Genomic DNA, 19,464 nt, shown 5'->3' on the forward strand with positions numbered 1-19,464 from the left:
TACTCAATACGACACGTGCATGTAAAACCATACTTGCCAACCCTCCCGGATTTTCCGGGAGACCCCCCGAAATTCAGCGCCTCTCCTGAAAACCTCCCGGGACAAATTTTCTCCCGAAATTCAGGCGAAGCTGGAGGCCACGCCCCCTCCAGCTCCATGCGGACCTGAGTGACGTGTATAAAGAGCATGTCCGCCCAATGACGTTATAACTCATGGGGGTGGGGGGGCTTGCACATATGTGGTCCTCTCCAAGGTTCTCATAGTCCTCATTGTCACCGACGTCCCACTGGGTGTGAGTTCTCCTTGCCCTTATGTGGGCCTACCGAGGCTGTCGTAGTGGTTTGTGTCGTGGTTTGTGCAGGCCTTTGAGACACTAGTGATTTAGGGCTATATAAATGAACATTTATTGATAGAACTGCAGAATGATCAAGGGCGAGTTCTTGGTTTCTTATGTGGGTTTATTGTTAGACAGTTTCATTAACGTCCTCCCAGCGCGTTAACAACACACAACAACAGCAGTCACGTTTCCGTCTACCGTAAAACACTTCGTCTGCCTAAACAGCAATGTTGTGACATTCTTAAACAGGAAAATACTCCCATCTACTGTACATGCATATGGTTAGAAAAACAAGGCTGGACAATTCAACCCTTAACTCAACAATGAGTAGATGAGTGTTGTGTGTGTGTAAATGTGTAAATAAATGAACACTGAAATTCAAGTATTTATTTTATTTATATATATGTATATATATATAATAAAATAGATAACGGGGACGGGGACGGCGTGGCGCAGTGGGAGAGTGGCCGTGCGCAACCCGAGCGTCCCTGGTTCAATTCCCACCTAGTACCAACCTCGTCACGTCCGTTGTGTCCTGAGCAAGACACTTCACCCTTGCTCCTGATGGGTGCTGGTTGGCGCCTTGCATGGCAGCTCCCTCCATCAGTGTGTGAACGTGTGTGTGAATGGGTAAATGTGGAAGTAGTGTCAAAGCGCTTTGAGTACCTTGAAGGTAGAAAAGCGCTATACAAGTACAACCCATTTATTTATCATTTATAAATATATATATGTATGAAATACTTGACTTGGTGAATCTAGGGGGAAGTATACTCCTCCCCTCTTAACCACAACCCCAACCACGCCTCGCCACCTCACCGCAGGGCCAACACAGATAGACACACAACATTCACACTCACATTCACACACCAGGGACCATTTAGTGTTGCCAATCAACCTATCCCCAGGTGCATGTCTTTGGAGGTGGGAGGAAGCCGGAGTACCCGGAGGGAACCCACGCATTCACGGGGAGAACATGCAAACTCCACACAGAAAGATCCCGAGCCCGGGATTGAACCCCAGACTACTGAGGACCTTCATATTATGAGGCAGACACACTAACCCAGGGGTAGGGAACCTATGGCTCGGGAGCCAGATGTGGCTCTTTTGATGACTGCATCTGGCTCTCGAGTAAATCTGAGCTGATGTTACTTAAAACGATAAGTAGTGAATAATTTCACTTGTAATCACAGTGTTAAAAATAATGTTCAAAATATAAAACCTTCTCATGCATTTTTAATCCATCCATCTGTGCATGAAGTTGCGTTAATGGTAAGAAGTTATTTATTTATTATTGGTTAGTGTGGGGCTTGCCCTCCTGGGGGTTCTTCAGACCCCCAAGCACCGACATGGGATCCTGTTTCAGGGTTGCAATATTTTTTTATTTTTCAATAAGTCTCTCAGTTGTTTTCCAGCAATTGTATTTCCAGCCCCAACCCCATCTCTCCTCCTGGCTGCTGCTTATAACAGAGCGACAGGTGAATAGATAACAAGGCCCAGGTGGGCCATCTACGCACCTGTCGCTGCAGGCCCGCAGGCCACGCGCCCCCTCCACAGTTAGCTTCAGAATAACAATGTTATTACAAAGAATAAGAGACCTATTATACTCTAGAAATGTTGGTCTTACTTAAAAATGCACGCGTTTAGTTGTGTTCAGTGTTAAAAAAAAATATTATATGGCTCTTACGGAAATACATTTTAAAATATTTGGCTTTTCGGCTCTCTCAGCCAAAAAGGTAACCCCTCCTCCACCGTGATATCAAGGATTATTTGTCGGTGGCGTTCCCAGACATATGGAAGTATTGTGCTCCAGACATCATTCTAACACATGAAACTACTCTACCACTTCTGTGTGTGTCTGGGTCAGGGACATTGCTATCAACACTCTCCCCGATAAAAATGTATCCTTCCTGCTCGGGTAAAGTTGTATTTCATCATTTAACTGCCATGTTTGTTGTTGTTGTTGTTGTTGTTGCTGCACGTGCCTTTTACGAGTAGTGTGTTTTCCTCGTCTTTATCAAAAAATTAAAAAAAAAAATTTTAAAAAAATGTTTATATTAGGGGTGTAACGGTACATGTATTTGTATTGAACAGTTTCTGTACGGGGGTTTATTAAGTAGCGCACCGCACATTGTGTAAACAATGCACAACGAGGCACCATGAATTGATTTACATGGACCCCAACTTAAACAAGTTGAAAAACCGATTGGAGTGTTATTATTTAGTGGTCAATTGTACGGAATATGTACTGTACTGTGCAATCTAATAATAAAAGTATTAATCAATCAATCAAAAAAACAACAACCACACACGGCATGCTACCAGCGACCGGGCTAGGATAGACTGACCATACCTCCTCTTTTCACGGTATATGTCCTCTTTTGCGGGGCTGTCCGGGTGGAGTTTATTTAATGCCTCAAATGTCCGGCATTTTAAGTTAGGGTTGTGTGTATTTTCAATGTACGTTCAGGGTTAAGAAGGGGTTCAAAAGAAAACAAAAAATTTTGCGCGCAGCAGCATTCGTGATAGAGGGGCAGAGACAGAAAATGAGAGAGTTATGATAAACGCGCATGTGTCGCCAGGCTCTGCTTTTTACCCATAGATTTATCAGATATAATTTTTTTATTATCTATAGCAGGCGTGTCAAAAGTGTGCCCCGGAGGCCATTTGCGGCCCACAGCTAATGTTTTAAAGGCCCACGACACATTCTAAAAATACTATTAAAATAAACAAAAACATAAACAAAACTGAAATAAAAAAGCTTAAAGGCTAAATGAAATTTTGAAAAAGTTGCAACGTTGACTAATAAAACAAAGCTGTTTTTTTTTATTTCAAACTGTCATTGCTCAAAACATAATATTGAATCAAAAAATCAATGTTATTGTGAATTATTGAACTATCCAAGTTTCCGATTACTTCACATCAAATATTCCACTAAGAAAATTATTTTTGGTGGAAGATTTAGCAAATTTGTTAAATGAATAACCAAAAAAATGTATATTTTGTTGTTTTCTTACTGAACCGAGGTACGTACCGAACCCAAATTTTTGTGTACCGTTACGCCCCTAGTATATATATATATGTGTGTGTGTGTGTATTTATATATATATGTGTGTATATATGTATATGTATGGATATATATGTGTGTGTATGTATGTATATATATACAGTATGTATGTATATATATGTGAATATATGTGTATGTGTGTGTGTATGTATATATATATGTGTATATATATATATGTATATATATATAAATAAATGATAAATGGGTTGTACTTTCATAGCGCTTTTCTACTTTCAAGGTACTCAAAGCGCTTTGACACTACTTCCACATTTACCCATTCACACACACATTCACACACACATTCACACACTGATATATATGTATGTATATATATGTGTATATATAGATATGTATGTATGTATGTATGTATGTATATATATATTTATATATATATATATATATATATATATATATATATATATATATATATATATATATATATACACACACACACACATAAAGCAATGTTAATCAAGTTATTGCCAGTTTATCTATATTTCTTATTTATTTAATGTTGATAAAGATCAGGCATGGGATTTTTTCCCTCTATAGTCGGAAATCCGTCTTTTTTTATCTCTGTAAAAATATTTTTTTTAAAAATCAGTTTTTCTTTGTTATTTCCGACCTACAACGTGTGTTAAAATCGTGATTTGTCTCTTTGCCATACCTGCCAACAACTACAGTTTTTGATCAAAATGATGAAGTTAAACATGGAAGCTATGTAGCGAAGCAACTCCACGGCAGGAGACAACATATACGGGAAACATTGATGATTAGTTGGTTTACGTGTAAGAAAATCCATGATTGGTTTGTTGTTTACTATGATGAGTCACCATTGATTAAGATTAGGGCAAAACATTACGGACAGGCCAATCAGAGGTAAGAGAGGGCAAGTCATCAAATCAGGAAAGGAAATCACAACAGACGCAAAAGTCAGAGCCATCAAAGCAACAATGCCAAAATAAAGGTGTGAATGAAGCCAAGTAATGTGTAAATAATGTCAATAACTACATGGACCATCTGTGGCTGTGAAGTGAACACTAGTAAGGTTGTAAATACTGTATAGAGTAGGCTAACCCATGTGGTTCCTGTGGATGTGAACACATTACAGTAGTGACTAAATAACATAGTGAATGAAACAGACAAAGTAATGTGTAAATAATGTCAATAACTAGATGAACCATCTGTGGCTGTGAAGTGAACACTAGTAAGGTTGTAAATACTGTATAGAGTAGGCTAACCCATGTGGTTCCTGTGGATGTGAACATATTACAGTAGTGACTAAATAATATAGTGACTGAAACAGACAAAGTAATGTGTAAATAATGTCAATAACTAGATGGACCATCTGTGGCTGTGAAGTGAACACTAGTAAGGTTGTAAATACTGTATAGAGTTGGCTAACCTATGTGGTTCCTGTGGATGTGAACACATTACTGTAGTGATCATATATCATACTGACTGAAACAGACAAAGTAATGTGTTAATAATATCAATAACTAGATGAACCATCTGTAGCTGTGAAGTGAACACTAGTATGGTTGTAAATACTGTATAGAGTAGGCTAACCCATGTGGTTCCTGTGGATGTGAACACATTACTGTCGTGACTAAATAACATAGTGACAGAAACAGACAAAGTAATGTGTAAATAATGTCAATAACTAGATGAACCATTTGTGGCTGTGAAGTGAACACTAGTAAGGTTGTAAATACTGTATGCAGTAGGCTAAACTATGTGGTTCCTGTGGATGTGAACACATTACTGTAGTGATCATATATCATACTGACTGAAACAGACAAAGTAATGTGTTAATAATATCAATAACTAGATGAACCATCTGTAGCTGTGAAGTGAACACTAGCAAGGTTGTAAATACTGTAGAGTAGGCTAACCCATGTGGTTCCTGTGGATGTGAACACATTACTGTCGTGACTAAATAACATAGTGACAGAAACAGACAAAGTAATGTGTAAATAATGTCAATAACTAGATGAACCATTTGTGGCTGTGAAGTGAACACTAGTAAGGTTGTAAATACTGTATAGAGTAGGCTAACCCATGTGGTTCCTGTGGATGTGAACACATTACAGTAGTGACTAAATAATATAGTGACTGAAACAGACAAAGTAATGTGTAAATAATGTCAATAACTAGATGAACCATCTGTGGCTGTGAAGTGAACACTAGTAAGGTTGTAAATACTGTATAGAGTAGGCTAACCCATGTGGTTCCTGTGGATGTGAACATATTACAGTAGTGACTAAATAATATAGTGACTGAAACAGACAAAGTAATGTGTAAATAATGTCAATAACTAGATGGACCATCTGTGGCTGTGAAGTGAACACTAGTAAGGTTGTAAATACTGTATAGAGTTGGCTAACCTATGTGGTTCCTGTGGATGTGAACACATTACTGTAGTGATCATATATCATACTGACTGAAACAGACAAAGTAATGTGTTAATAATATCAATAACTAGATGAACCATCTGTAGCTGTGAAGTGAACACTAGTATGGTTGTAAATACTGTATAGAGTAGGCTAACCCATGTGGTTCCTGTGGATGTGAACACATTACTGTCGTGACTAAATAACATAGTGACAGAAACAGACAAAGTAATGTGTAAATAATGTCAATAACTAGATGAACCATTTGTGGCTGTGAAGTGAACACTAGTAAGGTTGTAAATACTGTATGCAGTAGGCTAACCTATGTGGTTCCTGTGGATGTGAACACATTACTGTAGTGATCATATATCATACTGACTGAAACAGACAAAGTAATGTGTTAATAATATCAATAACTAGATGAACCATCTGTAGCTGTGAAGTGAACACTAGTATGGTTGTAAATACTGTATAGAGTAGGCTAACCCATGTGGTTCCTGTGGATGTGAACACATTACTGTCGTGACTAAATAACATAGTGACAGAAACAGACAAAGTAATGTGTAAATAATGTCAATAACTAGATGAACCATTTGTGGCTGTGAAGTGAACACTAGTAAGGTTGTAAATACTGTATAGAGTAGGCTAACCCATGTGGTTCCTGTGGATGTGAACACATTACAGTAGTGACTAAATAATATAGTGACTGAAACAGACAAAGTAATGTGTAAATAATGTCAATAACTAGATGGACCATCTGTGGCTGTGAAGTGAACACTAGTAAGGTTGTAAATACTGTATAGAGTAGGCTAACCCATGTGGTTCCTGTGGATGTGAACACATTACAGTAGTGACTAAATAATATAGTGACTGAAACAGACAAAGTAATGTGTAAATAATGTCAATAACTAGATGGACCATCTGTGGCTGTGAAGTGAACACTAGTAAGGTTGTAAATACTGTATAGAGTAGGCTAACCCATGTGGTTCCTGTGGATGTGAACACATTACTGTAGTGACTAAATAATATAGTGACTGAAACAGACAAAGTAATGTGTAAATAATGTCAATAACTACATGAACCATCTGTGGCTGTGAAGTGAACACTAGTAAGGTTGTAAATACTGTATAGAGTAGGCTAACCCATGTGGTTCCTGTGGATGTGAACATATTACAGTAGTGACTAAATAATATAGTGACTGAAACAGACAAAGTAATGTGTAAATAATGTCAAAAACTAGATGGACCATCTGTGGCTGTGAAGTGAACACTAGTAAGGCTAACCCATGTGGTTCCTGTGGATGTGAACGCATCACTGTAGCGACTAAATAACATAGTGACTGAAACAGATCATTTGGTGAATGGGATATGTATTTATGTCAATTCTTTAAACACTAAAACATCTTTAAATGTGCTTTTTTTGCTCATTTTTGAAAAAGCAGGAGCTTCAGGAGGGTAACAGAAAGAAATTTGGGAGTTTTATTTGAAATGAATAAACATCTCTACGGTGCAGGCCTGCCGACTCTGACGCGGTGAAGCCACCGGGCGGCCTCAGCGTGAACACGGAGAACGCGGAGGTGACGGTCATCCCTGATAGGCCGACAGCAGAATGCCAAACCAGCGACTCGGACTCCGACGGACCCATCCTGTACCGTGATGAAGAGGAGGAGGAAGAGGACGAGTACCTTAACAGTATGGCGAGGGTGCCTAATGCAGTGGCCAGTGTTTGTTTGAGCAGACTTGACCTTCTCAGCGGTTCCTCTGCACACCCGCAGGTTCTCTGGCCATCAAGATCCGGCGACGAGACACCCTCAACATCAAACTCTGCAACCGACCCAGCAAGGCGGAGCTGGAGGAGAAGAACATCCTACCTCGCAGCTCAGAGACGGAGAGACATGAGCTCCGTCAGCAGATCGGCTCCAAGCTCGTCAGGTGCCGGACGGGATGAAGAAGTCCCCTCAGATGTCTTCATGTTAACACCCTGTGGACCGAGAGTCAACACAGTCTTCTCGTTTTAGGAGCTTGAGCCAAAGACCCACCACGGAGGAACTGGAGCAGAGGAACATCCTCAAACGTAGGTCACGACAAAAGACACAATAAGAGAGTGGAAATGTAGGACTTGATGGGCATTCCATGTGTGGGCCTCCATGAAGGTCCCACCTATGTAACTTGCTGGAATGGAATGCTTCCATCAAGACCAGCGCTCGTAAAGTGGAATGAATCCTCCGTTCTTGTGTGTCTGCAGAGAAGAACGAAGCAGAGGAGCACCAGGCCAAGCAGGAGATTAAAAGGAAACTCTCCAGAAAGGTACCAAACTAACCGAGTAAATAGAGAATTCATGTCTCACACTCTCATGCTCTTGCCCAACTACCTGTAATCAGCTTGTACGTGGATGTAGCTACCAATTACGGGTGTGGGAAAAAATCGATTCGAATACGTTGTGCGATTCAGAATCGATTCTCATTTTTTTAAAGATCTATGATTTTTTATTTTTTATTTTTTATTGTATCAATCCAACAAACCACTACACAGCAATACCATAACAATGCAATCCAATTCCAAAACCGAACCTGACCCAGCAACACTCAGAACTGCAATAAACAGAGCAATTGAGAGGAGACACAAACACCACACAGAACAAACCAAAAGTAGTGACAAGAAAAATTAATATTATCAACATAAGTATCAATATTAGTTATAATTTCAGCATAGCAGTGATTAGAAATCCCTCATTGACATTGTCATTAGACATTTATAAAAATAAGAAAAAGAACAATAGTGCCACAGTGGCTTACACTTACTGTAGTGACTAAATAATATAGTGACTGAAACAAACAAAGTAATGTGTAAATAATGTCAATAACTACATGAACCATCTGTGGCTTTGAAGTGAACACTAGTAAGGTTGTAAATACTGTATAGAGTAGGCTAACCCATCTCATAAGCTTGACAACACACTGTGTCCAATGTTTTCACAAAGATAAAATAAGTCATATTTTTGGTTCGTTTAATAGTTCAAACAAATTTACATTATTGCAATCAGTTGATAAAACATTGTCCTTTACAATTATAAAAGCTTTTTCTTTTAAATCTACTACTCTGCTTGCATGTCAGCAGACTGGGGTAGATCCTGCTGAAATCCTATGTATTGAATGAATACAGAATCGTTTTGAATCGGAAAAATATCGTTTTCGAATCGAGAATCGAATCGCATCGAAAAAATCGATATATTATCGAATCGTGACCCCGAGAATCAATATTGAATCGAATCGTGGGACACCCAAAGATTCGCAGCCCTCCTACCAATTGCTTTTTTGATTTTATACATCCAAAAGCAGTAAAAGAAAATTGTAGAAGGAAAGAAGGACTTCCAAAATCTGGATATACTTCTGAGCGATTCTACCCAATAATTGCTGCCAATGTGTATCAGAATCCGATTAAGCATGATATTTAACCATGGGCTCTGATTGTGTTCCCACTGCAAAGATAAACATGACTAAGTTGCATAAGCAGCTAAACATATTTCAAACATGCGGGTTTACATTTAAAATTCTGCCAATCCAGATTAGATCCAGATTCAATTTGAGTTCTTACCACAGATTTGATGGTAATGGAAATTACGGTATGTAAAGTGGATTTACATTTAAATGGTTGCTGGACTGGGTCAAATCCAGATTACCACAAATTTTGTACATTTACATGCAGAAAATATAAAAATGACAATGTGATTTAAGTGATATAAGTGGATTTACATCTAAATTGCTGCTGAACTGGACCAGATCCAGATTAAACACAATTCCTTACCATAGCTTTTGATTGTTTACGCGCGGAAGAGGTAGACACGACAATGTTATCTTAATGATATAGACATCGAAACATGTTTGATACAAGTGGACTGAAATTTAAAATGCTGCCAATGCGGATCAGATTCCGATTGAGCATGATATTTTACCATGGGCTCTGATTGTGTTCCCACTGCAAAGATAAACATGACTAAGTCGTATAAGCAGCTAAACATATTTCAAACAGGCGGGTTTAGATTTCAAATTCTGCCAATCCAGATTAGATCCAGATTCAACTGGAGTTCTTACCACAGATTTGATGGTAATGGAAATGACGGTATGTAAAGTGGATTTACATTCAAATGGTTGCTGGACTGGGTCAAATCCAGATTATCACATATTGTGTGCATTTACATACAGAAAATATGGAAAATGACAATGTGATCTAAGTGATATAAGTGGATTTACATCTAAATTGCTGCTGAACTGGACCAGATCCAGATTAAACACAATTCCTTACCATAGTTTTTGATTGTTTACGTGTGGAAGAGGTAGAAACGACAATGTTATTTTAGGGATATAAGCATCTAAACATGTTTGATACAAGTGGACTGAAATTTAAAATGCTGCCAATGTGGATCAGATTCCGATTGAGCATGATATTTTACCATGGGTTCTGATTGTGTTCCCACTGCAAAGATAAACATGACTAAGTCGTAAAAGCAACCTAACATATTTCAAACAGGCGGGTTAACATTTCAAATTCTGCCAATCCAGATTAAATCCAGATTCAACTTGAGTTCTTACCACAGATTTGATGGTAATGGAAATGACAGTATGTAAAGTGGATTTACATTTAAATGGTTGCTGGACTGGGTCAAATCCAGATTATCACAAATTTTGTACATTTACATGCAGAAAATATAGAAATGACAATGTGATCTAAGTGATATAAGTGGATTTACATCTAAATTGCTGCTGAACTGGACCAGATCCAGATTAAACACAATTCCTTACCATAGTTTTTGATTGTTTACGTGTGGAAGAGGTAGAAACGACAATGTTATTTTAGGGATATAAGCATCTAAACATGTTTGATACAAGTGGACTGAAATTTAAAATGCTGCCAATGTGGATCAGATTCCGATTGAGCATGATATTTTACCATGGGTTCTGATTGTGTTCCCACTGCAAAGATAAACATGACTAAGTCGTAAAAGCAACCTAACATATTTCAAACAGGCGGGTTAACATTTCAAATTCTGCCAATCCAGATTAGATCCAGATTCAACTGGAGTTCTTACCACAGATTTGATGGTAATGGAAATGACAGTATGTAAAGTGGATTTACATTTAAATGGTTGCTGGACTGGGTCAAATCCAGATTATCACAAATTTTGTACATTTACATGCAGAAAATATAGAAATGACAATGTGATCTAAGTGATATAAGTGGATTTACATCTAAATTGCTGCTGAACTGGACCAGATCCAGATTAAACACAATTCCTTACCATAGCTTTTGATTGTTTACACGCGGAAGAGGTAGAAACGACAATGTTATCTTAATGATATAGACATCGAAACATGTTTGATACAAGTGGACTGAAATGTAAAATGCTGCCAATGCGGATCAGATTCCGATTGAGCATGATATTTAACCATGGGCTCTGATTGTGTTCCCACTGCAAAGATAAACATGACTAAGTCATATAAGCAGCTAAACATATTTCAAACAGGCGGGTTTACATTTAAAATTCTGCCAATCCAAATTAGATCCAGATTCAACTGGAGTTCTTACCACAGATTTGATGGTAATGGAAATGACGGTATGTAAAGTGGATTTACATTCAAATGGTTGCTGGACTGGGTCAAATCCAGATTATCAAACATTTTGTACATTTACATGCAGAAAATATAGAAATGACAATGTGATCTAAGTCATATAAGTGGATTTACATCTAAATTGCTGCTGAACTGGACCAGATCCAGATTAAACACAATTCCTTACCATAGCTTTTGATTGTTTACGTGTGGAAGAGGTAGAAACGACAATGTTATCCGAGTGATATAAGCATCTAAACACGTTTGACACAAGTGGACTGAAATGTAAAAATGCTGCCAATGTGGATCAGATTCCGATTAAGCATGATATTTTACCATGGGCTCTGATTGTGTTCCCACTGCAAAGATAAACATGACTAAATCGTATAAGCAGCTAAACATATTTCAAACAGGCGGGTTTACTTTTCAAATTCTGCCAATCCAGATTAGATCCAGATTCAACTCGAGTTTTTACCACAGATTTGATGGTAATGGGAATGACAGTATGTAAAGTGGATTTACATTTAAATGGTTGCTGGACTGGATCAAATCCAGATTATCACAAATTTTGTACATTTACATGCAGAAAATATAGAAATGACAATGTGATCTAAGTGATATAAGTGGATTTACATCTAAATTGCTGCTGAACTGGACCAGATCCAGATTAAACACAATTCCTTACCATAGCTTTTGATTGTTTACGTGTGGAAGAGGTAGAAACGACAATGTTATCCGAGTGATATAAGCATCTAAACACATTTGACACAAGTGGACTGAAAAGTAAAATGCTGCCAATGACAAGCAGTGCTGTGTAAACAGGGCAGTGTGTGTTGAAGTGGGAGCTGTGGGAACTGGATGGTGTTTAGCAAAGGTGTGGATGTTGTGTTTGCAGCTGAGCGTGCGACCCACGGTGGCGGAGCTCATTGCCCGAAGAATCCTGCGCTTCAACGAGTACGTGGAGGTCACGGACGCCAAGGACTACGACCGGCGAGCAGACAAGCCCTGGACACGCCTCACACCTGCTGACAAGGTGCGTACCTGAGTTGTTGAAGCTCCTCCCACGTTGGAAGGCCGCCAAAGCAATGCCGAGCATGTGCACTAACCTGATTCTCTTGGAACAGCACCATGTTTATATCAAATCCAGATCCAGTTGGGGGATTTCCTTCCACGCAGCAGGCCTGCCCCCTGCTGCCCAAGATGGTTACTACACTTTGCCACCTGCCAATTGTGCATGAATATCTCAGCTTGATTTACTGAGAAATATCAGCACACCTTTTTTATTCAAACCAACACATTTGTTTATGTTGTAACTGACTGTTTGCACACCACTCTCATGTCCTGCTACTCAAGAACACCAACAGTGGTATTCAACTGTCACTTAAGAACAGCAACAATGGTATTCAACTGTCAATCAAGAACACCAACAATGGTATTCTACTGTCACTCAAGAACACCAACAGTGGTATTCAACTGTCAATCAAGAACAGCAACATTGGTATTCAACTGTCACTTAAGAACACCAACAATGGTATACAACTGTCACTTAAGAACACCAACAATGGTATACAACTGTCACTTAAGAACACTAACAATGGTATACAACTGTCACTTAAGAACACTAACAATAGTATTCAACTGTCACTCAAGAACACCAACAATGGTATTCAACTGTCACTTAAAAACACCAACAATGGTATTTAACTGTCACTTAAGAACACCAACAATTGTATTCAACTGTCACTTAAGAACACCAACAATGGTATTCAACTGTCACTTAAGAACACCAACAATGGTGTTCAACTGTCACTTAAGAACACCAACAATGGTATTCAACTGTCACTTAAGAACACCAACAATGGTATTCAACTGTCACTTAAGAACACCAACAATGGTATTGAACTGTCACTTAAGAACACCAACAATGGTATTCAACTGTCACTTAAGAACACCATCAATGGTATTCAACTGTCACTCAAGAACACCAACAATGGTATTCAACTGTCACTCAAGAACACCAACAGTGGTATTCAACTGTCAATCAAGAACACCAACATTGGTATTCAACTGCCACTTAAGAACACCAACAATGGTATTCAATTGTCACTTAAGAACACCAACAATGGTATTCAACTGTCACTTAAGAACACCAACAATGGTATTCAACTGTCACTTAAGAACACCAACAATGGTATTCAACTGTCACTTAAGAACACCAACAATGGTATTCAACTGTCACTTAAGAACACCAACAATGGTATTCAACTGTCACTTAAGAACACCAACAATGGTATTCAACTGTCACTTAAGAACACCAACAATGGTATTCAACTGTCACTTAAGAACACCAACAATGGTATTCAACTGTCACCCAAGAACACCTACAATGGTATTCAACTGTCACTTAAGAACACCAACAACGATATTCAACTGTCACTTAAGAACACCAACAATAGTATTCAACTGTCATTTAAGAACACCAACAATGGTATTCAACTGTCATGTCACTTAAGAACACCAACAATGGTATTCACCTGTCATTTAAGAACACCAACAATGGTATTCAACTGTCATGTCACTTAAAAACACCAACAATGGTATTCACCTGTCACTTAAGAACACCAATAATGGTATTCAACTGTCACTTAAGAACACCAACAATGGTATTCTACTGTCACTTCAGAACACCAACAATGGTATTCAACTGTCACTTAAGAGCACCAACAATGGTATTCAACTGTCACTTAAGAACAGCAACAATGGTATACAACTGTCACTTAAGAACACCAACAATGGTATTCAACTGTCGCTTAAGAAAACCAACAATGCTATTCAACTGTCACTTAAGAACACCAACAATGGTATTCAACTGTCGCTCAAGAACACCAACAATGCTATTCAACTGTCACTTAAGAACACCAACAATGGTATTCAACTGTCGCTTAAGAACACCAACAATGCTATTCAACTGTCACTTAAGAACAGCAACAATGGTATACAACTGTCACTTAAGAACACCAACAATGGTATTCAACTGTCACCCAAGAACACCAACAATGGTATTCAACTGTCACTTAAGAACACCAACAACGGTATTCAACTGTCACTTAAGAACACCAACAATAGTATTCAACTGTCATTTAAGAACACCAACAATAGTATTCAACTGTCATGTCACTTAAGAACACCAACAATGGAATTCACCTGTCACTTAAGAACACCAATAATGGTATTCAACTGTCACTTAAGAACACCTACAATGGTATTCAACTGTCACTTAAGAACACCAACAATGGTATTCAACTGTCACCCAAGAACACCTACAATGGTATTCAATTGTCACTTAAGAACACCAACAACGGTATTCAACTGTCACTTAAGAACACCAACAATAGTATTCAACTGTCATTTAAGAACACCAACAATGGTATTCAACTGTCATGTCACTTAAGAACACCAACAATGGTATTCACCTGTCACTTAAGAACACCAATAATGGTATTCAACTGTCACTTAAGAACACCAACAATGGTATTCTACTGTCACTTCAGAACACCAACAATGGTATTCAACTGTCACTTAAGAGCACCAACAATGGTATTCAACTGTCACTTAAGAACAGCAACAATGGTATACAACTGTCACTTAAGAACACCAACAATGGTATTCAACTGTCGCTTAAGAACACCAACAATGGTATTCAACTGTCACTTAAGAACACCAACAATGGTATTCAACTGCCACTTAAGAACACCAACAATGGTATTCAACTGCCACTTAAGAACACCAACAATGGTATTCAACTGTCACCCAAGAACACCAACAATGGTATTCAACTGTCACTTAAGAACACCAACAACGGTATTCAACTGTCACTTAAGAACACCAACAATAGTATTCAACTGTCATTTAAGAACACCAACAATAGTATTCAACTGTCATGTCACTTAAGAACACCAACAATGGTATTCAACTGTCACTTAAGAACACCAACAATAGTATTCAACTGTCATTTAAGAACACCAACAATAGTATTCAACTGTCATGTCACTTAAGAACACCAACAATGGTATTCAACTGTCACTTAAGAACACCAACAATGGTATACAACTGTCACTTAAGAACACCAACAATGGTATTCAACTGTCACTTAAGAACACCAACAACGGTATTCAACTGTCACTTAAGAACACCTACAATGGTATTCTACTGTCACTTCAGAACACCAACAATGGTATTCAACTGTCACTTAAGAGCACCAACAATGGTATTCAACTGTCACTTAAGAACAGCAACAATGGTATACAACTGTCACTTAAGAACACCAACAATGGTATTCAACTGTCGCTTAAGAACACCAACAATGGTATTCAACTGTCACTTAAGAACACCAACAATGGTATTCAACTGTCAATTAAGAACACCAACAATGGTATTCAACTGTCACTTAAGAACATCAACAATGGTATTCAACTGTCACTTAAGAACACAACAATGGTATACAACTGTCACTTAAGAACACCAACAATAGTATTCAACTGTCACTCAAGAACACCAACAATGGTATACAACTGTCACTTAAGAACACCAACAATGGTATACAACTGTCACTTAAGAACACCAACAATAGTATTCAACTGTCACTTAAGAACACCAACAATGGTATTCAACTGTCACTCAAGAACACCAACAATGGTATTCAACTGTCACTTAAGAACACCAACAATGGTATTCAACTGTCACTTAAGAACACCAACAATGGTATTCAACTGTCACTTAAGAACACCAACAATAGTATTCAACTGTCACTTAAGAACACCAACAATGGTATTCAACTGTCACTCAAGAACACCAACAATGGTATTCAACTGTCACTTAAGAACACCAACAATGGTATTCAACTGTCACTTAAGAACACCAACAATGGTATTCAACTGTCACTTAAGAACACCAACAATGGTATTCAACTGTCACTCAAGAACACCAACAATGGTATTCAACTGTCACTTAAGAACACCAACAATGGTATTCAACTGTCACTTAAGAACACCAACAATGGTATTCAACTGTCACTTAAGAACACCAACAATGGTATTCAACTGTCACTCAAGAACACCAACAATGGTATACAACTGTCACTTAAGAACACCAACAATGGTATACAACTGTCACTTAAGAACACCAACAATAGTATTCAACTGTCACTTAAGAACACCAACAATGGTATTCAACTGTCACTCAAGAACACCAACAATGGTATTCAACTGTCACTTAAGAACACCAACAATGGTATTCAACTGTCACTTAAGAACACCAACAATGGTATTCAACTGTCACTTAAGAACACCAACAATGGTATTCAACTGTCACTCAAGAACACCAACAATGGTATTCACCTGTCACTTAAGAACACCAACAATGGTATTCCATCATTAGACCAGGTCCATCATCAGACCAAGTCCATCATTAGACCAGGTCCATCATCAGACCAGGTCCATCATTAGACCAGGTCCATCATCAGACCAGGTCCACAGAGCACACAGCCAGTGCAGGAGAGACCACACAAGTGTTGTCCTGGAGGTTGTGACAAGTTTCCCTCTCCTAATCCTGTGTCATGTGTTTGTGGTCAGGCTGCCATCCGCAAGGAATTAAACGAGTTCAAGAGCAGAGAGATGGCAGTACATGAAGATAGCAAACACTTCACCAGGTAGTCTACTACTTCACTCTTACTCCCTTCTATGTAGACAAAGTACACACTGTATCTAGAAACCCCGTGTCCATATGAGTTGGGAAATTGTGTTAGATGTAAATATAAACGGAATACAATGATTTGCAAATCCTTTTCAACCCATATTCAGTTGATTGCACTACCAAGACAAGATATTTGATGTTCAAACTCATAAACTTTATTTTTTTTTTTGCAAATAATAATTAACTTAGAATTTCATGGCTGCAACACGTGCCAAAGTAGTTGGGAAAGAGCATGTTCACCACTGTGTTACATCACCTTTTCTTTTAACAACACTCAATAAACGTTTGGGAACTGAAGAAACTAATTGTTGAAGCTTTGAAAGTGGAATTCTTTCCCATTCTTGTTTTATGTAGAGCTTCAGTCGTTCAACAGTCTCCGCTGTCGTATTTTACGCTTCATAATGCGCCACACATTTTCCATGGGAGACATGTCTGGACTGCAGGCGGGCCAGGAAAGTACCCACACTCTTTTACTATGAAGCCACGCTGTTGTCACACCTGGCTTGGCATTGTCTTGCTGAAATAAGCAGGGGCGTCCATGATAACGTTGCTTGGATGACAACATATGTTGCTCCAAAACCTGTATGTACCTTTCAGCATTAATGGTGCCTTCACGGATGTGTAAGTTACCCATGCCTTGGGCACTAATACACCCCCATACCATCACAGATGCTGGCTTTTGAACTTTGCGCCTATAACAATCCAGATGGTTATTTTCCTCTTTATTCCGGAGGACACCACGTCCACAGTTTCCAAATATAATTGGAAATGTGGACTCGTCAGACCACAGGACACTCTCACTTTGCATCAGTCCATCTTAGATGAGCTTGGGCCCAGCGAAGCGGGCGGCGTTTCTGGGTGCTGTTGATAAATGAGTTTGGCTTTGCCTAGTAGAGTTTTAACTTGCACTTACAGATGTAGAGACCAACTGTAGTTACTGACAGTGGTTTTATGAAGTGTTCCTGAGCCCATGTGGTGATATCCTTTACACACTGATGTCGGTTTTTGATGCAGTATCGCCTGAGGGATCAAAGGTCCGTAATATCATGGCTTACGTGCAGTGATTTCTCCAGATTCTCTGAACCCTTTGATGATATTACGGAGCGTAGATGGTGAAATCCCTAAATTCCTTGTTGAGAAATGTTGTTTTTAAAGAATTTGCTCAGGAAATTGTTGACAAAGTTGTGACCTTCGGCCCGTCCTTGATTGTGAATGAGTGAGCATTTCATGGTAGCTGCTTTTATACCCAATGATGGCACCCACCTGTTCCAAATTAGCCCGCTCACCTGTGGGATGTTCCAAATAAGTCTTTGATGAGCTTTTTTGCCACGTATGCCATGAAACATGTTGCAGGCATCAAATTCCAAATAAGCTAATATTTGCAAAAAATAACACAGTTTTCCAGTGTGAACATGAAAAATGTTGTCTTCGCAGTCTATTCAATTGAATATAAGTTGAAAAGGATTCGCAAATTATTGTTTTTATTTAGCATTTACACCAGGTGACAACTTCACTGCTTCTGTAATAAACAAATACCGTATTTCCCTGAATTGCCGCCGGGTATATAGTATGCGCCTGCCTTGAATTACTGCCTGGTCAAACTCGCTTCGCAAAATAATTAGCGCATTGTTAGTACTACCGCCGGGTCAAACTCGTCACGTCACGAGTGACACTTCCCCTGTCAACCTTTTCAAAAGGGAGGAGGCTGATTTCAATACTGGTCATTTGAAATTGCATAAAGGGAAGAAGATTAAGAGCTATTCAGTAGGATTTAAGGTCCAAGCTATTGAATATGCTAAAAAGAACATTAATCAATCAATCAATCAATGTTTATTTATATAGCCCCAAATCAAAAATGTCTCAAAGGACTGCACAAATCATTACGACTACAACATCCTCGGAAGAACCCACAAAAGGGCAAGGAATACGGTATAAGCAGCTATGTTTTATTAATATACCGTAGCTGCGTGTGTCAAATATGAGTCATTAAATGACTCCTGCCTCCTGGTGGTAGAGGGCGCTAGTGATCCTTCTTGCGACTACTCGGCTGCAGAATAAGTGACAACAAGTGCAACAGTGATATGTGCTGGGAAGGGATATGACGCGGGGGGTGCACGGCGGACCTTTTAGGATGTAACACCACTACTCCTATGCTGGCTATGTAAACAACCGGGCTGAAATAAAGCATGTTCCAGTCCTAAATACCCAGTCTAGTATTTATACAAGAACACTTCATGGTGGCAGCGGTGGGATAAAGAGATCACCCACGGAGCAGAACGGGAGGGGGAGTTGTCCGAGGATAATTCTGTCGTCG

The 19,464-nt window shown here is 38.8% G+C and overlaps 1 protein-coding gene across 2 annotated transcripts in view; it reads left to right on the plus strand.

The window, feature by feature from the left end:
- Window positions 1–19,464, plus strand: part of phactr2 (phosphatase and actin regulator 2) — a 63,138-nt gene that overhangs the window by 37,030 nt on the left and 6,644 nt on the right. For both annotated transcript variants that reach the window (XM_061911632.1, XM_061911634.1), the window contains 6 exons: window positions 7,307–7,485; window positions 7,569–7,725; window positions 7,812–7,867; window positions 8,039–8,100; window positions 12,295–12,432; window positions 17,030–17,106. In XM_061911632.1, the coding sequence (XP_061767616.1) occupies window positions 7,307–7,485; window positions 7,569–7,725; window positions 7,812–7,867; window positions 8,039–8,100; window positions 12,295–12,432; window positions 17,030–17,106 (669 nt within the window). The remainder of the gene's footprint in view (window positions 1–7,306; window positions 7,486–7,568; window positions 7,726–7,811; window positions 7,868–8,038; window positions 8,101–12,294; window positions 12,433–17,029; window positions 17,107–19,464) is intronic.

The sequence above is a fragment of the Nerophis ophidion genome, linkage group LG09 (genome assembly GCF_033978795.1).
Source record: "Nerophis ophidion isolate RoL-2023_Sa linkage group LG09, RoL_Noph_v1.0, whole genome shotgun sequence".
Taxonomy (NCBI): Eukaryota; Metazoa; Chordata; class Actinopteri; order Syngnathiformes; family Syngnathidae; genus Nerophis; species Nerophis ophidion.